The sequence below is a fragment of the Bombina bombina genome, chromosome 1, assembly GCF_027579735.1.
Source record: "Bombina bombina isolate aBomBom1 chromosome 1, aBomBom1.pri, whole genome shotgun sequence".
In the NCBI taxonomy this organism is placed as follows: Eukaryota; Metazoa; Chordata; class Amphibia; order Anura; family Bombinatoridae; genus Bombina; species Bombina bombina.
This window is the reverse complement of record NC_069499.1, coordinates 1,540,997,368-1,541,023,826: the sequence shown is the minus strand read 5'-3', so window position 1 is coordinate 1,541,023,826 and position 26,459 is coordinate 1,540,997,368. Positions and strand designations below refer to the sequence as shown.

At 39.6% G+C, this 26,459-nt stretch overlaps 1 protein-coding gene across 1 annotated transcript in view; it reads left to right on the top strand.

Annotated features, from left to right (window-relative positions):
- Positions 1–26,459, top strand: part of CACNA1G (calcium voltage-gated channel subunit alpha1 G) — a 686,261-nt gene that overhangs the window by 469,719 nt on the left and 190,083 nt on the right. The window contains exons 18-19 of the mRNA XM_053708713.1: positions 9,574–9,674; positions 10,717–10,840. Coding sequence (XP_053564688.1) covers positions 9,574–9,674; positions 10,717–10,840 — 225 coding nt within the window. The remainder of the gene's footprint in view (positions 1–9,573; positions 9,675–10,716; positions 10,841–26,459) is intronic.

Below are 26,459 nucleotides of genomic sequence, written 5' to 3'. Positions count from 1 at the left end.
ACGTTTATTTCTGTATTTTTTTTCTGCTATCAGGGTTAGTTATCCTTTGCTAATGGGAGCAATCCTTTGCTAAAATTGTGTTTTTTACAAAGATTTGATGCTATAACTTTTCAGTTTATTAATTTTCAACTGTCATAACTTTTTCTGTGCTTCTTATAGGCACAGTACGTTTTCATATTATAGTAAATTACTTGAAAAGTATTTCCAAGTTGCTAGTTTATTTGCTAGTGTGTTAAACATGTCTGATTCAGAGGAAGATATCTGTGCTATATGTGCTAAAGCCAAAGTGGAGCCCAATAGAAATTTATGTACTAACTGTATTGATGCTACTTTAAATAAAAGTCAATCTGTACAAATTGAACATATTTCACCAAACAACGAGGGGAGAGTTATGCCGACTAACTCACCTCACGTGTCAGTACCTGCATCTCCCGCTCGGGAGGTGCGTGATATTGTAGCGCCGAGTACATCTGGGCGGCCATTACAAATCACATTACAGGATATGGCTACTGTTATGACTGAAGTTTTGGCTAAATTACCAGAACTAAGAGGTAAGCGTGATCACTCTGGGGTGAGAACAGAGTGCGCTGATAATATTAGGGCCATGTCGACACTGCGTCACAATTTGCAGAACATGAGGACGGAGAGCTTCATTCTGCGGGTGACGGTTCTGATCCAAACAAACTGGATTCAGATATTTCAAATTTTAAATTTAAGCTGGAAAACCTCCGTGTATTACTAGGGGAGGTGTTAGCGGCTCTGAATGATTGTAACACAGTTGCAATACCAGAGAAAATGTGTAGGTTGGATAAATATTTTGCGGTACCGGTGAGTACTGACGTTTTTCCTATACCTAAGAGACTTACTGAAATTGTTACTAAGGAGTGGGATAGACCCGGTGTGCCGTTCTCACCCCCTCCGATATTTAGAAAGATGTTTCCAATAGACGCCACCACACGGGACTTATGGCAAACGGTCCCTAAGGTGGAGGGAGCAGTTTCTACTTTAGCTAAGCGTACCACTATCCCGGTGGAGGATAGCTGTGCCTTTTCAGATCCAATGGATAAAAAGTTAGAGGGTTACCTTAAGAAAATGTTTGTTCAACAAGGTTTTATATTGCAACCTCTTGCATGCATTGCGCCTGTCACGGCTGCAGCAGCATTTTGGTTTGAGTCTCTGGAAGAGACACTTGAATCAGCTCCATTAGATGAGATTACACACAAGCTTAAAGCCCTTAAGTTAGCTAACTCATTTATTTCAGATGCCGTAGTACATTTAACTAAACTTACGGCTAAGAATTCCGGATTCGCCATTCAGGCACGCAGAGCACTGTGGCTAAAATCCTGGTCAGCTGACGTTACTTCTAAATCTAAATATACCTTTCAAAGGGCAGACCTTATTCGGGCCCGGGTTGAAAGAAATTATCGCTGACATTACAGGAGGTAAAGGCCATGCCCTGCCTCAAGACAGAGCCAAACCTAAGGCTAGACAGTCTAATTTTCGTTCCTTTCGTAATTTCAAAGCAGGAGCAGCATCAACTTCCTCTGCACCAAAACAGGAAGGAGCTGTTGCTCGCTACAGACAAGGCTGGAGACCTAACCAGTCCTGGAACAAGGGCAAGCAGGCCAGGAAACCTGCTGCTGCCCCTAAGACAGCATGAATCGAGGGCCCCCGATCCGGGAACGGATCTAGTGGGGGGCAGACTTTCTCTCTTCGCCCAGGCTTGGGCAAGAGATGTCCAGGATCCCTGGGCGTTAGAGATCATATCTCAGGGATACCTTCTAGACTTCAAATTCTCTCCCCCAAGAGGGAGATTTCATCTGTCAAGGTTGTCAACAAACCAAATAAAGAAAGAGGCGTTTCTACGCTGCGTACAAGATCTTTTATTAATGGGAGTGATCCATCCGGTTCCGCGGTCGGAACAAGGACAAGGGTTTTACTCAAATCTGTTTGTGGTTCCCAAAAAAGAGGGAACTTTCAGGCCAATCTTGGATTTAAAGATCCTAAACAAATTCCTAAGAGTTCCATCGTTCAAAATGGAAACTATTCGGACAATTTTACCCATGATCCAAAAGGGTCAGTACATGACCACAGTGGATTTAAAGGATGCTTACCTTCACATACCGATTCACAAAGATCATTACCGGTATCTAAGGTTTGCCTTTCTAGACAGGCATTACCAGTTTGTAGCTCTTCCATTCGGATTGGCTACGGCTCCGAGAATCTTCACAAAGCTTCTGGGTGCTCTTCTGGCGGTACTAAGACCGCGAGGAATTGCGGTAGCTCCGTACCTAGACGACATTCTGATACAAGCTTCAAGCTTTTAAACTGCCAAGTCTCATACAGAGTTAGTACTGGCATTTCTAAGGTCGCATGGATGGAAGGTGAACGAAAAGAAGAGTTCTCTCTTTCCACTCACAAGAGTTCCCTTCTTGGGGACTCTTATAGATTCTGTAGAAATGAAGATTTACCTGACAGAAGACAGGTTAACAAAGCTTCAAAATGCATGCCGTGTCCTTCATTCCATTCAACACCCATCAGTAGCTCAATGCATGGAGGTGATCGGCTTAATGGTAGCAGCAATGGACATAGCACCCTTTGCACGCCTACATCTCAGACCGCTGCAATTGTGCATGCTAAGTCAGTGGAATGGGGATTACTCAGACTTGTCCCCTACTCTGAATCTGGATCAAGAGACCAGAAATTCTCTTCTATGGTGGCTTTCTCGGCCACATCTGTCCAGGGGGATGCCATTCAGCAGGCCGGACTGGACAATTGTAACAACAGACGCCAGCCTACTAGGTTGGGGCGCTGTCTGGAATTCTCTGAAGGCTCAGGGACAATGGAATCAGGAGGAGAGTCTCCTACCAATAAACATTCTGGAATTGAGAGCAGTTCTCAATGCCCTTCTGGCTTGGCCCCAGTTAACAACTCGGGGGTTCATCAGGTTTCAGTCGGACAACATCACGACTGAAGCTTACATCAACCATCAGGGAGGGACAAGAAGCTCCCTAGCAATGATGGAAGTATCAAAGATAATTCGCTGGGCAGAGTCTCACTCTTGCCACCTGTCAGCAATCCACATCCCGGGAGTGGAGAACTGGGAGGCGGATTTCTTAAGTCGTCAGACTTTTCATCCGGGGGAGTGGGAACTTCATCCGGAGGTCTTTGCCCAAATACTTCGACGTTGGGGCAAACCAGAGATAGATCTCATGGCGTCTCGACAGAACGCCAAGCTTCCTCGTTACGGGTCCAGATCCAGGGATCCGGGAGCGGTTCTGATAGATGCTTTGACAGCACCTTGGACCTTCGGGATGGCTTATGTGTTTCCACCCTTCCCGATGCTTCCTCGATTGATTGCCAGAATCAAACAGGAGAGAGCATCAGTGATTCTAATAGCGCCTGCATGGCCACGCAGGACTTGGTATGCAGATCTAGTGGACATGTCATCCTGTCCACCTTGGTCGCTACCTCTGAAACAGGACCTTCTGATCCAGGGTCCCTTCAAACATCAAAATCTAATTTCTCTGAAGCTTACTGCTTGGAAATTGAACGCTTGATTTTATCAAAACGTGGTTTTTCTCTGTCAGTTATTGATACCTTAATACAGGCTAGGAAGCCTGTTACCAGAAAGATTTACCATAAGATATGGCGCAAATACTTATATTGGTGCGAATCCAAGAGTTACTCATGGAGTAAGGTTAAGATTCCGAGGATATTGTCTTTTCTACAAGAAGGTTTAGAAAAGGGTTTATCCGCTAGTTCCTTAAAGGGACAGATTTCAGCTCTGTCCATTCTTTTAGACAAACGTCTGTCAGAAGTTCCAGACGTTCAAGCTTTTTGTCAGGCTTTAGCTAGGATCAAGCCTGTGTTTAAAACTGTTGCTCCACCATGAAGTTTGAACTTAGTTCTTAATGTTTTACAGGGGGTTCCGTTTGAACCCCTTCATTCCATTGATATCAAGTTGTTATCTTGGAAAGTTCTGTTTTTAATGGCGATTTCCTCGGCTCGAAGAGTCTCTGAGTTATCTGCCTTACATTGTGATTCTCCTTATCTGATTTTTCATTCAGACAAGGTAGTTCTGCGTACTAAACCTGGGTTCCTACCTAAGGTGGTCACTAACAGGAATATCAATCAAGAGATTGTGGTTCCATCTTTGTGTCCTAATCCTTCTTCGAAAAAGGAACGTCTGCTACACAATCTAGATGTAGTCCGTGCCCTGAAATTTTATCTACAGGCAACTAAGGATTTTCGACAAACGTCTTCCCTGTTTGTCGTTTATTCTGGTCAGAGGAGAGGTCAAAAAGCTTCGGCTACCTCTCTCTCCTTTTGGCTTCGTAGCATAATACGGTTAGCCTATGAGACTGCTGGACAGCAGCCTCCTGAAAGAATTACAGCACATTCTACTAGAGCTGTGGCTTCCACTTGGGCCTTTAAGAATGAGGCTTCTGTTGAACAGATTTGCAAGGCTGCAACTTGGTCTTCTCTTCATACTTTTTCCAAATTTTACAAATTTGACACTTTTGCTTCTTCGGAGGCTGTTTTTGGGAGAAAGGTTCTTCAGGCAGTGGTTCCTTCCGTATAAAGAGCCTGCCTGTCCCTCCCGTCATCCGTGTACTTTAGCTTTGGTATTGGTATCCCATAAGTAATGGATGATCCGTGGACTGGATACACTTAACAAGAGAAAACATAATTTATGCTTACCTGATAAATTTATTTCTCTTGTAGTGTATCCAGTCCACGGCCCGCCCTGTCACTTTAAGGCAGGTAATTTTTCCATTAAACTACAGTCACCACTGCACCCTATGGTTTTCCTTTCTCTGCATGTTTTCGGTCGAATGACTGGTAATGGCAGTTAGGGGAGGAGCTATATAGCAGCTCTGCTGGGTGAATCCTCTTGCACTTCCTGTTGGGGAGGAGTTAATATCCCATAAGTAATGGATGATCCGTGGACTGGATACACTACAAGAAAAATAAATTTATCAGGTAAGCATAAATTATGTTATATATGGATATATGTTCCCAAAATACCATCTGATATATGTAGAAATGTGTATTTATGAATAAATAGAGCATATTCTGTTTTGTAAAGAACATTGAAATATGAAATATTCATATTTTCATGTCGGGTTAGCGCACATGAGAATATGCGATCGGGTTTGCACGAGAGTGGGGTGTTTTTTTTACTTCTATGGGGAAATACGTGAACGCTCACATAATATTTTAACTTTACATTTTTGGGCTCATCGGGTTAGCGCAAGAGTGAAATCAGTTTACTTTCAACTCATAATACGACGAACACAAAAATCTTAATTCTAGCACAATTAATGCTCAAGCGGAGGTGTTACTGTGTGCTCCACTTATAATCTGGCCCTAAATGTTTAATCTGGACGCCCATTTACAATAATCCAAAGTAGCCAATTAACTGAACCAGGAAAAAAGAAAATCCCATGCCACTTTCTCAAAAATGTATTGATTTAATCGAGATGGACATTCAGGCTTTGGACAAATGAAATGAGTCTGAATTGAGTTGTTTGATATATAAACAGCTTATTGGATGAAATAAACGAAAAACAAATGATTGCTTGACGAAATTGGTTAGTTAATTTGTTAATTCCGTTTGGTGCCAAAACAAGGTGCTGTAATGGGGGGGGGGGGGGAGAAGTTTAATTGTTTGTTTATTAAGCTTCTTAGTTTGTAATGATATACAGGGGGGTATTAACATTCATTTGTCCATCATACACTGTCCAATTCTGCTATAGTATTATTAATAACTGATGTTAGGGATAGCCGGTCAGGCACTAAATGCTGGATTTTAGTTATACAGGAGTTGTATGTTATTTTAACATTGAAATATAGGTTATTTTAATTGTTTGAGTCTTATAATGTAAAATGTTTGTGGAAATTAATTGGCTATCGCCTAGATTACGAGTTTTGCGCTATAGAGGGTGTGAAACGAATGCAAGAAAAGTTGCGTTATTTCACCCTCCATAGCGCTGCCATTACGAGTTTCTGAAAAGCCTCCTTGTGTGTGCGATATGGTGGCGTTAAGCTCCATACCGCACAAAAGCCAAGGACTGCTTTGATGTGCTTGTGCACGCTTTCCCCCATAGACCTCAATGGGGAGAAGGTGTTAGAAAAAAATCTAACACCTGAAGCGGGTACTGAATATCTCTGTAACGCAACCCCATTGATGTCTATTGGGAAAAAAAAGTTACGTTTAAACCTAACACCCTAACATAAACCCCAAGTCTAAACACCCCTAATCTGCTGCTCCCAACATCGCCGCCACCTTTATTACACTAATTAATCCCTAATCTGCCGCCCCCAACATCGCTGACACCTACATGAAGTTATTGACCCCTAATCTGCTGCTCCCGACATCGCCGCCACTAATAAAAGTTATTAACCTCTATACCGCCACTTGCCAACATTGCTGCCACTAATAAAAGTAATTAACCCCTATACCGCCCACTCCCTGACAACGCCGCCACTATAATAAATTTATTAACCCCTAAACCTTTGGCCTCCCACACCACTGGCCTCTCATACCACCTCCACTAAATAAACCTATTAACCCCTAAACCACCAGCCCCCCACATCGCAAAAAACTAAATTAAAATATTAACCCCTAAACTTAACAACCCCCTAACTTTATATTAAAATTACAATATCCCTATCTTAAAATAAATAAAAACTTACCTGTGAAATAAAAAAAAATAACTTTAAAAGTTTAAACTAACAATTAACCTAACATAACTATTATACTAAACTATTATACTAAAATTAAAATAGCTAGCAATTAAAAAAAATAAATTACACATTAAAAAAACTAACACTATTAATAAAATTAAAGTCTAAAATTACAAAAAATAAAAAATACTAAATTACGAAAAATAACAAACACTAAATTACGAAAAATAACAAACGAAATTATCAAAAATAAAAACAATTACACCTAATCTAATAGACCTATAAAAAATAAAGCCCCCCCCCCAAAAAAAAACCCTAGCCTACAATAAACTACCAATAGCCCTTAAAAGGGCCTTTTGTAGGGCATTGCCCTAAAGAAATCGGCTCTTTTACGTGGAAAAAATACAAAGACCCCAACAGTAAAACCCACCACCCAACCAGCCACCCGAAATAAAAAAAGTAACTCTAACAAAAAAAACCCTGAAAAGGGCATTTGTATGGGCATTGCCCTTAAAAGAGCATTCAGCTCTTTTACATTGCCCTGAAAAGGCCAATGAGCTCTTTTACATAAAGCCCAAAACCCTAATCTAAAAAAAAAACCCACCCAAAAAGATTTTTAAAAAACCTAACACTAACCCCCGAAGATCCACTCACAATTTCTGAAGTCCGGACATCCATCCTCATCCAGGCGGCAAGAAATCTTCATCCAGGCGGCGTCTTCTATCTTCATCCCGGCGGCACAGCGGATCTATCCTTGAAGACATCTGTCGCGGAGCGTCCTTTTCATACAGTCACCACCATACACTGGATCTTCAATTCAAGGGAGCCTTTTCAAAATGGCGCCCCTTGCATTCCTTTTGGCTGATTTGATTCTTAAAATGCAAATCAGCCAATAGGATGAGGCTACTGAAATTCAATTGTTTTTTTATGAGTTTTGTGAAACATTTTTGTTACACAAAATTCATAACTACTGGTTTCAGATGGTGGTATGGATCGTGTCGGTATAGGCTTTAACGCAAGCATTTTGGCCTCACCGCACAACCTGTAATACCGGCACAATGAAAATCCCACCTAATTTTTTTGAGTGTGGGATTGATGTTGCGTTACAGGCTAAAATGCTTGCAGTCTATCTTTACCGACATGAATCGTAATGGCTGTGTTACTGTTTTTATGCTGAAATTGCCATTTTTTTCAGCGTTAAAACCGTAACGCACAACTCGTAATCTAGGTGTATATTAGCTGTTCCCATTAGAAATAAAGGTAACAAATCGAAATCCAATATTCGTCCAAACCGAATACCTTCATGGACGAAATGCGGCAGAACTAGAATGGCAATTCACAACATTGAATGCTCCAGGAAAAGTTTTCATTTTGTGGTACTTGAATTAAGATTTTTACATCATACAAAAATACACTACAGTATAATATGCAATTATGCAATACACCTCTTAAAATGTTGTTGAATGAAATTCTGTAATGTATATGTTTATCCTTCTAATACAGAAATGTGGGTTACACCCCTTAATGAAATATACAGCTATCAAGTTAAAATTTAGAAAATCCCATGAATGAGAGACCTTTTTAGAGAATTTCACCTGAGCAGAAAGCTTTAGAGAATCAGTTTCAAACTGAGACAAATAGCTTTCAATAAATTATTTTAATATTTTCTTTCAAACATTAGTAGTGTGGGATTGTATGCATAGGCTGATAACATGACACTTATAATTGATGATTCACCTAAATGATATGATGCTATAGTCCTAGATCTTATGTGACCCACTGTTGATAGTGACAGAGCTGCTATCCAATCAGAAGGCTCAATTTTGACAGGTTGCTCTGCCATCCACAATCATGACTGGTCATTGCAAAGTACTGGTGGATTTAGTGCTAATCAAAGCTACTGGAAACTCATGTGATCAGGTGTTCAGATAGTTTTTGAATGGTTTGGAAACCTTCTTGAAAAACCATAAAGCACAGGTCTTCTAATGATTTTGAAAACACCCCAAAATAGTTCATGAAGTAGATGTTCTCTAGATGACTTTCATGCCCATGAGATCTGTATTTTAGCAAATTATTTTGACAATTGTTGAATGTGAGGAAAGGTACAAATTAAATACAGATACAGACTTTTCACCTGTAATATTTATAACATTTTTTTTTTTATATATAGGATTTCATTTTAAATGGACCTGCAACAATTTCTTCAAAACTGATTGATCTGACATGGTTTTCAAATCAATCTTCTGTAATAATGCATTTTATATTAATAGTATTTAATATTAATAAATATATATTAGGAAAGGTTGTGCTTATAACTACAGTATTTTATTGGAAGGAAGCCATTAAGAATAAAGTAAATATTCTCATTACCTGGTAATTATTATCATAAAACTTTTTAATTTGCCAAGGAAATATGGCGGCTAGTGCCAGTGTTGGGAACAAATTTCTTGTTGTACAGTGACAAAGATAAATAGAGTATTATTAACAATTCATAGTTTTTGAGATGAAAAAGCAGAGATTTGTCCCAGTATTATTTATTCATGTGTTGAAATGAATCAACTCTTAATAAAATTTTGATACCCCTCTGATTATATAAGCAAGGAAATACAGTAGCTGGTAGCTGCCAAAAATGAACTTCTCAATACATTTTGGTATTTAAACGGCAAGGTTCTACAAACATATAAAATAGAAGAGTTTTTTGAAAGGACAAAGAAAATGTCAATTTAAATAAATACATATTTTCTGAATAATCATTTGTTAATAATATAATATTATGAGTAAAAAAATTTAAAAAACAGGCACCGGAATCAAAAAGGTGAGGCATTGTGATTTTGTTGTTCCAGTTTTCTCATTATGTCGTCTCTTTATTATTTCTTTTAGAGTAAGACAGAGAGATTAAAAGCCTGGGTTTCTGCACACTTACCGGCATGGTGCAAGGAAAGAGAATCTTGGTCCCTCTTTCTATTTCCACCCTATTCCAAGTAAGTTCCATTTAAAACCATAATGTTCTGTATGTATGAGATAGACATTAAACACTTAGGGCTAGATTACAAGTGGAGCACTTAATTATTGTGCCCCTGCAAACGGGCGCGCTATAATTAACCAGCTATTGCAAGTGCCTGGTTATTGCTACAGCAAGCTCGCGGTAGTGATTAACATATAAAATTAACCCCAAAATACTGTCTAGTGTAGTTTATTTAACAAAAAAAAGATAGCAGCAGCATTATTTTGTAATAAAATTATTGCACTAGGCAGTATTTTGGGGGTAAAGTTGGCGGGAAAGTGCATTTACATTGCAGTCTATGGGAACTGTATGTTCCCAGTAAATATATATATATGTATATGCTTTTATATATATATATATATATATATATATATATATATATATATATATACACATATGTATGTATATATATATATATATATATATATATACACACATATTAACACATACATATATATCTATATAATTATATACATATATATTTATATTTGCTGCCATCACTACGCTACTTACCCCCTTCGCTGCACGAGGTGCTGATGCCGTCTCTGACGGCATCAGAACGAGTCTCCCATTGAAGTCTATGGAAGCGAGCTCTTGTGAGCGCAATGCTTCCCAGCAATTGCTGACAACTTGTAATACCAGCGCACATTAGCATGCGCTGGTATTACACAGTGGAGCACAAATATCGCTTTCATGAAAGCGATATTTAGCGCTCCCCTTGTAATCTGGCCCTAAATACATTTTATAAGCATATTATTGAAGTTTTGCTTTCGCCTCCCTGTAGAAATGAGTACTACCATGTTGAAATCTAGCTTTTACTGCATTCCGGTGCTAACTTGTTTTGCACATGTGCAGTAACTTTCCTTCAGCTACCTGCAGCCTAGGTTTCAATATGGCGACACCCATAATTAGAGGTAGACGCATTAAGTGTATTTGGTGTTTAATGTCTCTTTAGCAAGTTGGCATATCTTGATTTCTCTTTCCATGTGAATTCTGAATTCTGTGTGTAATTCCTACAGATTCCGTCTGATGTGCAATAAAATCATATCTCACCGGATGTTTGATCATGTGGTTTTGTTTATTATTTTTTTAAACTGCATAACCATTGCCATGGAGAGACCAAAAATTGATCCTCATAGTGCTGTAAGTATTTTAAAGACCTTATGCAGAGATATTTGTATACATTGGACTGTTTTGATTTTGATATTTGATTCTATTAGAAATAAGTATGATTGTAATTGTGTTATGACTTGTGCTGATTGCATCTCAGAACATCTAGACATCTTCCATATGTTTCATATCATTATTACCTATTTAAAGCCTAGTTATATAACTGTTTGTAAGACCACTGAGACTCCAATAAGGAATACTATAATTGCTGAACTGCAGGTTCTAAAATTGCAAAAAGTGTGTGGCTTGCAAAGCTACTACTTTTCAGTTATCTTGTAAATTTTTTTTAGCCCACTTTGTTTAAAGGCACCTGCAATTAGGGATGGGCGAATGTTTCTAAAAATTCAAAATTTAAAACTAATTTTGATACATTTGTTTGTTCAAATCAAATTTTGAATGTTTATATAACATTCCAATTTCGAATTTTCGTTTTCGAATTTTTGAATAAAATTCGAAAATATTAGTTTGAATAATAGAATGTTTAGCTATCTATTCATTCCATTTCGAAATGTAATATTCGAATTTGAATGTCACATTCAAATTTGAAATAGTATTTCTAGTCTACAACTGTGTTTAATAAATGTAATATTCGAATTTGGATGCTACATTCGAATTTGAATGTTCCATTTGAATTCAAAATAGTATTTCTAGTCTACAACTGTGTTTTATAAATGTAAAATTCTAATTCTAATGTGACATTCGAATTTGAATGTCACATTCGAATTTGAAAGTGACATTCGAAAATTGTAAATAACAGTTGATAAAAGAATTTTGATAATACATTTGATAATAGAATCGGCAGTTCATAAAGTGTCGTAAATCGGATAAACTAGCGATGTCCAGAAATTAGCGTAAATACAAATTTCTGGAGTCGCCAGTGACTTACGCCACGTTAGAAACTGCCGGTGCCAAAGAAATAAAAAAAAGTAAAATCTCGCGTAAAAGTCTAGCACCTCTAACAAAAATAAACCCGACACGTAAAAACTCCTATATTCGCCATCAAACCCACATCGGAACTAATAATAAAAGTATTAACCCCTAAACCGACAACCCCCCACAACGCAATATGCCTAATTAAACTATTAACCCCTAATCCGCCATTCACCCACATCACAAGCTCCCTAATATATGTATTAACCCCTAAATCCGCCAACCCCAACATCGCAAACTACCTAATAATTGTATAAACTCCTAATCGGCTATTCACTCACAAAGCAAAGTTCCTATTAACACTATTAACCCCTAATCCGCCATTAACCCACATTGCAACAAACCTTATAAATCTATTAACCCCTAATCCACCAAACCCACACAACACAATAATCCTAATAAAACTATTAACCCCATAAACCGCCAAACCCACACAACGTAATAATCCTAATAAAACTATTAACCCCTAAGCCGCCAAACCCCCACAACGCAAGTACCCTAATTAACCTATTAACCCCTAATCCGCCAAACCCCCACAATGCAAATAACTAATTTAATTACTAAGCCCCCTACCCTAACACCCACTAAATTAACCCCAAATTACATTACATTAAAATACTAAATTATAATTAAAATAAAAAATCCTAATAGTACTTAGAAAAATAAACCTAACATTAAATTAAAATAAATTCATCTAAAATTACCAAAAATATAAAAGTAATTACAGAAAATAATAAACCAAATTATCCAAAATAAAAAAATTAAACCTAATCCCTATGAAAATAAAAAATAAAACACCCATAATCTAATGCTAAACACCCAATAGCGCTTAAAAGGGCTTTTCGTTTTAAAAGCTCTTTTGCATTTAAAAAAATACTAAAAAATCCTGAACTACCCATTACCCCTAAAGGGGCATTTGTATGGGCATTTCCCTTAAAAGGGCATGCCGCTCTTTTACTGCCCTTAATATGGCATTCAGCTCTTTTAAGAGTGCCCAATAAATCCCTAAACTAAAAAAAAAAAAAAAAAAAAAGCCTAAATCTAACCCCCAAACTCACCGTTCCTGAAGTCCAGCAGAGAAGGTTCTGTTCCAGGCGGTAAAGTCTTCTTCCAAGCGGGGACCACTTCCTTCTTCATCCAGGACCAAGCCGGAGTGGAGATGAGCGCAGAGCAGGACTGGCGACCGAGGAGCCATGGAGCGTGGAGGATCCTCTTTGTATGATCGCCGCCGTACACTGAATAGTAAATTCAAGCTATGCATTTAAATATGGTGTCCCTTGCATTCCTATTGGCTGATTTGATTCTTCAAATTCAAATCAGCCAATAGAATGAGAGCTACTGAAATCCTATTGGCTGTTTAATCAATATGTTAGTTTTTTTTTATTTTAAGTAATGTTAGCTTTTTTATTTTAATTTTAGTTTAGTATTTTTTTATTTAGGTAATTGGGGTTCATTTAGGGAGTGTTAGGTTAGGGGGCTTAGTAATATAATTAGTTATTTGCATTGTGGGGGTTTGGCGGACTAGGGGTTAATAGATTTATTAGGATTATTGCATTGTGTGAGTTTGGCGGATTAGGGGTTAATAGTTTTATTAAGTTTATTGCGTTGTGGGTTAATAGCGGATTAGGGGTTAATAAATTTATTAGGTTTATTGCGATGTGGGTTAATAGCGGATTAGGGGTTAATATATTTATTAGGTTTATTGCGATGTGGGTTAATGGTGGATTAGGGGTTAATACATTTATTAGGTTTATTGCGATATGGGTTAATGGCAGATTAGGGGTTACTATATTTATTAGGTTTATTGCGATGTGGGTTAATGGTGGATTAGGGGTTAATTTATTTTATTAGTTATTGTGGTGAGGGATTGTGGTTGACAGGTAGATAGATATTGCGCATGCGTTAGGTGTTAGTTAATATTTTCAGGCAGTTACGGGAGTTACGGTGCTCACATTTTCAGCGTTATGCTTGCTGCGCCTGCCTATGTGTGGCGAGGTTAAAATGGAGTAAAATGTCTCCATTTTCGCCACGTAAATTCTTGCGCTGAATATGTGATACCGATTTGCGACGCGGTTCTATGTTAGTTAATGGGAGTAAAAATTGCAGGCGATCGGTGAAATATACGCGCCACATTTATATGTAGCGCGGTATATGTGATATCAAAACCGCGTAAAAAACGGCGTTGCCGGCTTTTGCGGGCGATGTCACATATATAATCTTGCCCCAGGTAGGTAGCCTCAAGAGCATGCATGTTGCTGGAGAACTATTTTGGATCAGTAGTTGATCATTGCTTTGCAAATACTACTGTACTCTATTGCTCAAACATATGTAACATTGTTACAAGCATATAGTGCTCCAAACAAGTGCATGCTACCTAACTTAAATGGACATAAAACCCATTTTTTTTCCGTTCATGATTCGGAAAGAACATACAGTTTCCTTCCATAAGGCAGGGGGAGTCCACAACTTCATTACTTACTGTTGGGAAAAGCAACACCTGGCCACCTGGAGGAGGCAAAGACACCCCAGCCAAAGGCTTAAATATCCCTCCCACTTCCACTATCCCCCAGTCATTCTTTGCGTTTTGTCACTATTGGAGGTGGCAGAGAAGTGTCAAAAGATTTGGATAGTCCTGTATGGGTATGTTCTCTTCGAGAAAGGACTAGAGTTTTAAGTAATCATGTCAACCTCTCAGTGAGTGTATTGATAAAGGTTAGAGTTTGGAGTTTCAGGGAAAGTTTTTCTGCAAACCCATCCAGACTGTTGCCAACAGCTCCTGAGCAATCAGTGTTGACGAGTTTCACTGCTTGCTGCTTCACACTCAAGTCCATGTCAGAAGCGCTGCTGCAAGACTATCACACTTGAGAGGCTGTGCCTGTTCCACAGCATGGATCCTGGAGGGTAAGATCGTTTTTTATATATCCATTTTAAAATGCTATACAGGGTCACAGTATGGCTCCTTTATACCTCGATAGGATCAAGCAGTGGCGGCTCGTGGGTTATTAAAATGGGTGTTCACAATTCATGAACTGGGGTTAAATACCACCTAGCAAGTATTTTAATTACTGCATGATATAAATAGAGCTTGTGAAATGAATACAAGCTAATTAATTATTTGTTTTTAGATCTCTCTCTCTCTCTCTCTCTCTCTCTCTCTTCTCTTGTCTCTCTCTCTATCTCCTCTTGTCTCTCTCTCACTCCTCTTGTCTCTCTCTTTCTCTTCTCTTGTCTCTCTCTCTCCTCTTGTCTCTCTTTCTCTCTCCTCTTGTCTCTCTTTCTCTCTCCTCTTCTCTCTCTCTCTCTCTCTCTCTCTCTCTCCTCTTGTCTCTCTCTTTCTCTCTCTCTCTCTCTTCTTGTCTCTCTCTCTTTCCTCTTGTCTCTCTCTCCTCTTCTCTCTCTTTCCTCTTGTCTCTCTCTCTCCTCTTGTCTCTCTCTCTCCCTCTTGTCTCTCTCTCTCCCTCTTCTCTCTCTCCCCTCTTCTCTCTCTATCTCTCTCTCTCCTCTCCAGCATTCATTGTTCACATCAGGATCAGTTTAACAGAACTGACAGATCAATCGGCGCCGTGACGTCACAGTGTACAGAATTCCACATATTACACGACATATGCAATTATGTCCCATAGAAAGAATGATATGTAATCTGACTCACCCCTGGATGTGCCCACTGCCTGCCCTCTCCTATCACTTCCTGACTTCGACTCCGTTTTGTGCCGACCAGGCTCCTCCTCCCTCACTGTGGCATTATGTGGCTCTCAAACGCACAGCTAAATCTGTGCGATTAGGAAGGTATAGGAGCTGGGTTGGGGGCGGCGCTACAAGCACTAATAAAAAAGTGCTCTGGGCTTGAAGCCTATACTTCTATCTATTGCACGTACGGTGGGATAGGTAAAGGTAAAAGCTGCAATTTTTTATTTTGGCAAAATTGGACTGGAACCTTTTGGGCTGAATAAATATAATTTTCCAATAGGGGTGCTTTTGGAAAAATTATATTTATTTAGCCAAAAAGGTTTTTTGTTTTTTTGGTTTCGTGGTTTTTCTCTCAGGGCTTCTCAGGGCTTTCAGGGGGTTCACGTGCGACTATGCTCCTATAGAGGAGCCTCCACTGGGATCAAGGGTTAAAGGGATACTGAACCCACATTTTTTTCTTTCATGATTCAGATAGAGCATGCAATTTTAAGCAACTTTTTATTCCTACTCTAATTTTTTCTTCGTTCTCTTGGTATCTTTATTTTTAAAAGCAGGAATGTAAGCTTACGAGCCGGACCATCTTTGGTTCAGCACCTAGGTTGTAATTGCTGATTGGTGGCTAAATGGTATTCACCAATCAGCAAGTGCTATCCAGAGTGCTGAACAAAAAATGTGCCGGCTCGTAAACTTACATTCCTGCTTTTTCAAATAAAGATAGCAAGAAAACCAAGAAAAATTGATAATAGGATTAAATTAGAAAGTTGCTTAAAATTGCATGCTCTATCTGAATCGTGAAAGAAAACATTTGGGTTCAGTATCCCTTTAATATCTCCTTCAGGGAGATTATTTGAACAGTTTGGGGATTTATATCTGCTTAATGTGAGAATTTTTCTGTGCTCATAGGCTGTGTATTTTTGGCTTGGAACAAAAAGGTTTCACTTTCGTTTTTTGAAGTGTTGCGCAGCTCATAATAGCTTGGCACCCTTTTTCATAGCAGGGGATGTCCTGTCTTACATACCACTGCTGCAGACATCACTCCTGAGGAGAGCGTTTTCACTGTTAGCTGTCTGTGTCTAGGAGGTGGTTAGTGCCCCAGCCATTGGGAGTATTAAGGTGCCATTTTTTAAATAAAAGTGTTTCTTTTTGATTGTCCTTCTGTAGGTATATAAAAAGCTATGGAGGACTCTGATACTACGTTAGAAGGTTCCGCTCCTTCTGTACTGATTAATAATTCCTGTTTATATTGTAAGGAGGCTGTGGTTTGCCCACTCAATTTTGTTCTATTTGCTTAACACTGTTCTAAAGACTTAGAAGGGAGACACGCCTGCTAATACTCATATTGCTATTAGCTTTTCTGAGCTGTCTACTTCTCAGTAGTCTGGGTCCCGAGAAATTACTACCCTCTCTACATTACCTGCTCCACATGCAGTTCCCCATAGCTCAACTAATCCTCAATCTGGAGGGGGCTTTTTTTCCAGCGAACTTTACCGCGCAGTTACAATCTGCGGTGTCTGTGGCCCTGAGTGCCTTACCTCGCTCTAACAAACACAAGAGAAAGGTTAAACATAGTTCTCCTGACCTAGAGTCATCTAAATATTTGTCGAATTTAGCTACTATGTCCCAGCTATCTGAGGATGAGTTAACCTCTGTAACTTCAGAGGGTGAACTTTCTGAGTCGGAGACTTCAGTTACTAAACCTCCTTCAGCGGAGGAACCCTCCTTTAGATTTAAAATTGAGCATCTGCGATTTTTATTAAAGAAGGTTCTGTCTACTCTAGAGGTTCCAGAGGCTACACTCCCTGAGGAGTCTAAGATACCTAAATTAGACAGGGTTTACAAAGATAGTAAGGTCCCTCTGACTTTTCCTGACATTAATAGTAACGAATGGGAAAGAGTAGGAACTTCTTTTTCCCCCTTGTGTACTTTTAAAAAATTATTCCCGGTCCCTGACTCTCAATTAGATTTGTGGGGCTCCATTCCAAAGGTGGATGGTGCTATCTCCACGCTAGCTAAGCATACTACTGACCCTCTAGAGGATAGTTCTTCATTTAGAGAGCCTATGGATAAACAAATGGAAACTTTTCTGAGGAAGATGTTTCAACATACAGGGATTTTATTTCTACCGGCTGCAGCTGTAGCCACGGTTGCTGGAGCAGCTACCTACTGGTGCGACACTCTGTCTGAGCTCATTGAGGTGGAGACTCCCCTCGAGGATATTCAGGAGAGAATTAGGGCACTGAGAATTGCTAACTCCATCTGTGAAGCGAATATGCAGATTATTCCCATAAATGCAAAGGCTGCTGGCTTTGTGGTTCTAGCCCGCCGGGCTCTCTGGTTGAAGTCTTAGTCTGCGGATAGGACTTCTAAATCCAGACTCCTTTCTCTTCTCTTCAAGGGGAAGATTTTATTCAGTCCAGGGCTGGATTCCATTATCTCTACGGTTACCGAAGGGAAAGGTGCCTTCCTACCGCAAGATAAGAAAAATAGGCCTAAGGGACGGCAACTGTCTAATTTTCGTTCCTTTCATGCTGACAAGTCGCAACAACAGCAGTCCTCTTCCAAGTCCCAGCAGCCCAAGAGTACTTGGAAGCCCGCTCACTCCTGGAGTAAGTCCAAACAGACTAAGACGCGCGTCAAGAACAAATCGGCATGAACGGGTGGCCCCCGATCCGAGATCAAGTAGGGGACAGACTGTCTCTTTTTTCAGATGCTTGGTTCCAGGATGTAAAGGGATCCTTGGGTCCTGGAGCTTGTATCTCAAGGATACAGGATAGGATTCAAGTCTCATCTACCCAGGGACAGATTCCTACTCTCCAGTGTTTCGACAAGACCAGAAAAGAGGGCTGCCTTTTTAGGTTGCGTACAGGATCTTTCCTCTCTAGGAGTAATTGTTCTGGTACCTACAGCAGAAAGGGGTTTGGGATTTTATTCAAACCTTTTCGTGGTCCCAAAGAAGGAGGGAACTTTCCGTCCAATTCTGGACCTAAAGTGCTTAAACAAGTTTCTGAGTGTTCCCCCTTTGAAGATGGAAACAATACGGTCAATCCTGCCTCTGGTTCAGGAAGGACAGTTTATGTCCACAATAGACCTGAATGATGCATACCTTCATGCCCTGATTCACATGGAACATTTTCAGTTCCTGAGGTTTGCTTTTCTGGATCAGCACTTCCAGTTCATAGCTCTTCTGTTTGGCCTAGCTACTGCTCCAAGGATATTTACATAGGTTCTGGGGGCTTTTCTAGCCTTTGCCAGAACACAAGATATTGCAGTAGTGCCTTACCTGGACAATATCTTGGTAAAGGCACCATCTTTTCGTCTAGTTAAAGAACATTCTGAGTCCCTTCTCAGTCTTCTTCGATCACATGGATGGAAGATAAACTTGGAAAAGAGTTCTTACTCCAAGTACAAGGGTGAATTTCCAGGGAACTATAATAGACTCCATATTCATGAGAATATTCCTCACAGATCAGAGATGTTGCAAGCTAACTCCTTGAGACCCTCAGTAGCTCAATGTATGGAAGTAATCAGACTCATGGTGTCCTGCATGGACATCATTTCTTTTGCCAGATTCCATTTCAGACCCTTAAAACTATGCATGCGGAGACAATAGAAGGGCGACCATTCAGATATGTCTCAATAGATTGGGCTGGACAGCCTGTTGAGAGACTTGCTCTCCTGTTGGCTCTGTCGAGATCTGTCCCAAGGCACTTGCTTTTTTAGACCGTCCTGGGAGATTGTGACTACGGACGCAAGCCTTTCCGGCTGGGGAGCCATTTGTGGTGCCAAGAAGGCACAAGGTTTGTGGACTCAGGAGGAGTCCTCACTTCCGATCAATATTTTGGAACTCCGGGGCAATCTTCAATGCCTTGAAGGCTTGGCTCCTTCTGGGTTCGTCCCAGTTTATCATATTCCAATCAGACAATATAACCTTGGTTGCCTATATCAACCATCAAGGGGGAACGAGAAGTTCCTTGGCGATGAGAGAAGTATCTCAGATACTGGAGTGTGCGGAGACTCACAAATGTACGCTGTCAGCGATCCACATTCCGGGTGTGGACAACTGGGAAGCGAACTTCCTTAGCAGGCAATCCTTTCACCCAGGAGAATGGTCTCTTCACCCTGAGGTGTTTGCAGAGATATGCAGCGAGAAAGATCTCATGGCATCCTGCCTCAATACCAAGCTACCCAGGTACGGGTCAAGGTCGAGGGATCCTCAGGCGGAATTGATAGATGCCCTATCAGTACCATGGAGGTCCAGTCTCATATATCTTTTTCCTCCATTACCGCTTCTCCGTTGTGTGGTGGCCCACATCAAGCAGGAGCGAGCATCTGTGATTCTGATTGCTCCTTCGTGGCTGTGAAGGAAGTAGTTTGTGGATCTTGTGGGGATGTCCTCATCTCCTCAGTGGAGGCTACCTTGTCGCAGGGATCTGCTGATACAGGGCCCCTTCATTCATCAAAATCTAGATTCTCTGAGGCTGACTGCATGGAGATTGAATGCTTAGTCTTAGCCAAAAAGAGGGTTCTCTGAGAGTGTTATTGACACTCTGGTTGAAGCTTGTAAGCAAGTTACTTGTCGTTTCTACCATAAAGTGTGGAGGACTTACTTGTACTGGTGTGAAGAGCGTGGCTTTTCCTGGCATAAGGTTAAGGTTGCCATAATTTTAGCTTTCCTCCAGGATGGACTGGAGAAGGGCCTATCTTCTATTTCCCTGAAGGGACAGATATCGGCCCTGTCGGTATTACTGCACAAATGGTTGGCTGAGCTTCTGGATGTGTAGTCCTTTGTTAAGGCTCTGGCTAGTATCCGACCTGTGTTTAGATCTGGGGATCCGCCTTGGAGCCTCAATCTTGTTCTTAGTGTTTTGCAGCAGACTCCATTTAAGCCTATGCTTAATGTTGATATTAAATTGTTATCTTGGAAGGTTCTTTTTTTTGTTGGCTATTGCCTCTGCGCGCAGAGTTTCTGAGATTTCTTCCTTGCAATGTGATCCCCCTTATCTGGTTATTCATGCTGATAAGGCAGTTTTTACGCACTAAACTAGGGTTCCTCTCTAAGGTGGTGTTGAATTGTAACATTAATCAAGAAATTGTTGTTCCTTCCTTGTGTCCTAATCCTTCTTCAGTGAAGGAACGTTTGCTTCACAATCTAGATGTGGTTCATGCCTTGAAGTTCTATCTTCAGGCTACTAAGGAATTCAATCTTCCTCTTTGTTTCTCATATATGTGGGGAAGTGTAAGTAGCAGAAAGCTACTACGACCTCTCTATCTTTCTGGTTGAGGAGTGTCATCCGCTTAGCTTATGAGACAGCGGGATGACGGCCTCTGGTAAGCATAAATTATGTTTTTAAACAACTTTCCAATTTACTTCTAGCAAATTTACTTCATTTTCTTCTTATCCTTTGTTGAAAAGCATTAAAGTAAGCTTATGAGTGTGCAGGTGTCTGCAGCTCTATATGACAGCAGTTTTGCAACAATGTTATATTTCCTGTCATGTAGTGTTCCAGACATAAGCATGCTACCTACCTAGGTATCACCCCAACAAAGAATAACATGAGAACAAAGCTAATTTGATAATAGAAGTAAATTGTAAACTTTTAAAATTTTATTCTCTATCTGAATAATGAAATCATTTTTGGGGGTTTAATATCCCTTTAACAAAAAATATTGACCTGCCCTTGTTTAGGTACATTTGTGTAGAATTAGCTAATGCCTAGAGGGATATTACTGCACCTCACTAAAGGGTTGATTTATAAAAGGCTTTCACCAGCCTTTGAGCCGCTACGGCTGCAGGTTCTCACAAGAGAACCTGCACGCCATATTCAAAGAGCAACGGTCATCAGACCGTTGCTTTCCTGACCTTTCGCCAAAACAATCTCCGTAGTCTAATCCAACTGGGGAGATTGACAGCTCCTGCCCGCGTGATTGGCTGTGTGCTGGCAGGGGGCGGGATTGCACGTGAGTGCAAAATAGAGCTTGTGGGCAATGCTGAATTCCGCCAGGGGAATTCAGCCTGCCAGAGGCGAGCTGCGGTGGACAGGGGCACGTATGTGCGCCCCTGTCCGCCTCAGGTTGATAAATCGCCCCCTTAATGTCTTAGAGGGATATGGCTGCACCTCACTGACGAGGCCCAACAGAACCAGAAACGATCATCTGGGGTCGCCGTTTCCCTTGTTCAGAGGAGAATTGCCTAGTATTTCGGGCTGGACTGACCTTTGTTAGGTTAGATCAGACTGATTTACCTCAGGAAAGTTTTCCTTTGTAAATGCATAATTGGGCTAAAAGATGCTACTCCCAGGTGGTAACCCGGGCCATAGAACAAGCCACTGAGCTGTTTGTTCCTGGCAGATTGCTTCTCTGTCTGATTGTATCAGCTAATGCTGTTGAAGCAGACATACAGTACACCTCACAGTCTTTCACAGTTTAATAAAACCACCGTAAGCAGGCAAGATGTAGGTACACGTCTGGCAATACAGAAAGTACCTGGGATAGAGAACCACAATGGTATAATACAGTTAGGCAAAAAAAATGTACAAACACAATATTTTCACAGGGGGTATTTCCTGTCTGAATTGCAATAAAAAAGATTGGGTTTCATTTCCCTCAATGATAAATCTGCCCTTAATTGTGATGCAAATTATAAATATTTGTTGACTGAGAGATCGTCAGGCGATTGCTTTGTGTAATAATATAATAATTATTCACATATCCAACTATTTTTAATGTTGTGCAATTTAAACATCTAAATGGTAATTTTCAGAATAGCCAAAAAAAGATATAATTATCTTAAAGGGACATTAAACCCAACATTTTTCTTTCATGATTCAGATAAAGAATAACATTTTAAACAATTTTCCATTTTACCTATATAACCTAATTTGTTTCATTCTCTTGGTATCCTTTGTTGAAGTGCTAGCTATGCACTACGGTGAGCCAATAACATGAGGCATATATGTGCAGCCACCAATCAGCAGCTCTTGAGCATACCTGGGTATGCATTTCAACAAAGAATAGCAATAGAACAAAACACATTTGATAATAGAAGTCAATTGGAAATTTGAATCACAAAAGAAAAAATGTGGGTTTCATGTCCTTTTAAGCTAGGTTTGTCTGATCTGAGACCTTATGGGCTAGATTTCCAGCCAAACAATACTAATTGTGTGGGGGGCTTTTGTTCTCAGATTTGCTTGTACAGTTGCTCAGTTTGGTTTGTAACTAAAGATATTTGTGCATGAGTTTAAAATAGAGCATCCAGTACTTCTCAACAGATGTATGTTTCCAGGCAGCTGCCATTATGAAGTACCTGGGTGCAATGTAACACTTTGCAATATTATAACCTTATCAGTTATTTATAAAGGTTATGTAAGCTATACAAACCATATATTAATTGCATAATTTAACATAAATTGATTGTATTATAATCTGTGCAACAAACATTGAAAATAAATAGTATTAGCCACTTTTGCTGAAGATGACTTCAGAACTCTGGTTAACTGTTTTGCGAAACAAAAAAGAGTCATAAAATACAGCAAAAATACATTTAAAAGTACAGTTACACTCATAATAACGCTGCCTAATACAAATGATTATAACAAATATTGCATTAAAAAGTTATAAGGGCTCAAAGGGCATTAACATAGAGATACATACATACACATGTCTAAAGATGTATATGTGTGTGTGTGTGTATATATGTATTTACTGACATATATACACATATAAATACATATACACATATATAGACATACAAATAAGTGCATTGGAGCCCTTTGCAGTTAAGTAGATGAAAACAGGTAAAAACATATTGATGCAATAGTCATATTTAATAAAGGGTTTAACAATGTATTTACTATAAATATTTCACATTCCAATGTTCTGAACATCACAGAATATGTTCTAAGTATTTATAAATAGATATTCCTATATATATCTGTATATATCTATACCTATATATAATCATGTATATATATATATATAGGTATAGATATATATTGTGCCAAAATACCATCAGATATATATAGAAATATCTATTTATGAATAAATAGAAACATACGCCTAGATTTAGAGTTCTGCGTTAGCCGTCAAAACCTGTGCTAGGGGCTCCTAACGCTGGTTTTGGCCGCCCGCTGGTATTTAGAGTCAGTCAGGAAAGGGTCTAACGCTCACTTTGCAGCCGTGACTTTTCCATACCGCAGATCCCCCTACGCCATTTGCTTATCCTATCTTTTCAACGGGATCTTTCTAACGCCGGTATTTAGAGTCTTGGCTAAAGTGAGCGTTAGAAATCTAACGACAAGACTCCAGCCGCAGCAAAAAGCCAGGAGTTAAGAGCTTTCTGGGCTTACGCCGGTTCATAAAGCTCTTAACTACTGTGCTCTAAAGTACACTAACACCCATAAACTACCTATGTACCCCTAAACCGAGGTCCCCCCACATCGCCGCCACTCTATTAATTTGTTTTAACCCCTAATCTGCCGACCGCACACCGCCGCAACCTACATTATCCCTATGTACCCCTAATCTGCTGCCCCTAACACCGCCGACCCCTATATTATATTTATTAACCCCTAATCTGCCCCCCCAATGTCGCCGCCACCTACCTACAATTATTAACCCCTAATCTGCTGACCGTACCTCACCGCTACTATAATAAAGTTATTAACCCCTAATCCGCCTCACTCCCGCCTCAATAACCCTATAATAAATAGTATTAACCCCTAATCTGCCCTCCCTAACATAGCCGACACCTAACTTCAAGTATTAACCCCTAATCTGCCGACCGGACCTCACCGCTACTCTAATAAATTTATTAACCCCTAAAGCTAAGTCTAACCCTAACACTAACACCCCCCTAAGTTAAATATAATTTTTATCTAACAAAATAAATTATTTCTTATTAAATAAATTATTCCTATTTAAAGCTAAATACTTACCTGTAAAATATACCCTAATATAGCTACAATATAAATTATAATTATATTGTAGCTATTTTAGGATTAATATTTATTTTACAGGCAACTTTGTATTTATTTTAACCAGGTACAATAGCTATTAAATAGTTAATAACTATTTAATAGCTACCTAGTTAAAATAATTACAAAATTACCTGTAAAATAAATCCTAACCTAATTTACAAATACACCTAACACTACACTATCAATAAATAAATTAAATAAAATACCTACAATTATCTACAATTAAACCTAACACTACACTATTAATAAATTAATTACATACAAATATCTACAAATAAATACAATTAAATAAACTAACTAAAGTACAAAAAATGAAAAAAGAACTGTTACAAAAAATAAAAAAATAATTTACAAACATTATAAAAATATTACAACAATTTTAAGCTAATTACTCCTACTCTAAGCCCCCTAATAAAATAACAAAGCCCCCAAAAATAAAAAAATGCCCTACCCTATTCTAAAATAAAAATTGAAAAGCTCTTTTACCTTACCAGCCCTTAAAAGGGCCTTTTGCGGGGCATGCCCCAAAGAATTCTGCTCTTTTGCCTGTAAAAAAAAAACCATACAATACCCCCCCCCCCAACATTACAACCCACCACCCACATACCCCTAATCTAACCCAAACCCCCCTTAAATAAACCTAACACTAAGCCCCTGAAGATCTCCCTATGTTATCTTCATCACGCCGGGTATCACCGATCCGTCCAGAAGAGGCTCCGAAGTCTTCATCCAAGCCCAAGCGGGGGCTGAAGAGGTCCATCATCGGTCTGAAGAGGTCCATCATCGGGCTGAAGAGGTCCATCATCCGGCTGAAGTCTTGATCCAAGCGGGGGCTGAAGAGGTCCATCATCGGGCTGAAGAGGTCCATCATCTGGCTGTTCCGATCAGCCAATAGAATGTGAGCTCAATCTGATTGGCTGATTGGATCAGCCAATCAGATTGAACTTGAATCTGATTGGCTGATTCCATCAGCCAATCGGAATTTTCCTACCTTAATTCCGATTGGCTGATAGAATCCTATCAGCCAATCGGAATTCGAGGGACGCCATCTTGGATGACGTCCCTTAAAGGAACCGTCATTCATCGGGAAGTCGTCGGCCAGGATGGATGTTCCGCGTTGGCGGGATGAAGATGGATCCAGAAGAAAGAAGATTGAAGATGCCGCTTGATAGAAGACTTCAGCTGGATGATGGACCTCTTCAGCCCGATGATGGACCTCTTCAGCCCGATGATGGACCTCTTCAGCCCCCGCTTGGATCAAGACTTCAGCCGGATGATGGACCTTTTCAGCCCGATGAGGGACCTCTTCAGCCCCCGCTTGGGCTTGGATGAAGACTTCGGAGCCTCTTCTGGACGGATCGGTGATACCCGGCGTGGTGAAGATAAGGTAGGGAGATCTTCAGGGGCTTAGTGTTAGGTTTATTTAAGGGGGGTTTGGTTTAGATTAGGGGTATGTGGGTGGTGGGTTGTAATGTTGGGGGGGTATTGTATGTTTATTTTACAGGCAAAAGAGCAGAATTATTTGGGGCATGCCCCGCAAAAGGCCCTTTTAAGGGCTGGTAAGGTAAAAGAGCTTTTCAATTTTTATTTTAGAATAGGGTAGGGCATTTTTTATTTTGGGGGGCTTTGTTATTTTATTAGGGGGCTTAGAGTAGATGTAATTAGCTTAAAATTGTTGTAATATTTTTATAATGTTTGTAAATTATTTTTTTATTTTTTGGAACTTAGTTCTTTTTTATTTTTTGTACTTTAGTTAGTTTATTTAATTGTATTTATTTGTAGGTATTTGTATGTAATTAATTTATTGATAGTGTAGTGTTAGGTTTAATTGTAGATAATTGTAGGTATTTTATTTAATTTATTTATTGATAGTGTAGTGTTAGGTTTAATTGTAACTTAGGTTAGGATTTATTTTACAGGTAATTTTGTAATTATTTTAACTAGGTAGCTATTATATAGTTATTAACTATTTAATAGCTATTGTACCTGGTTAAAATAAA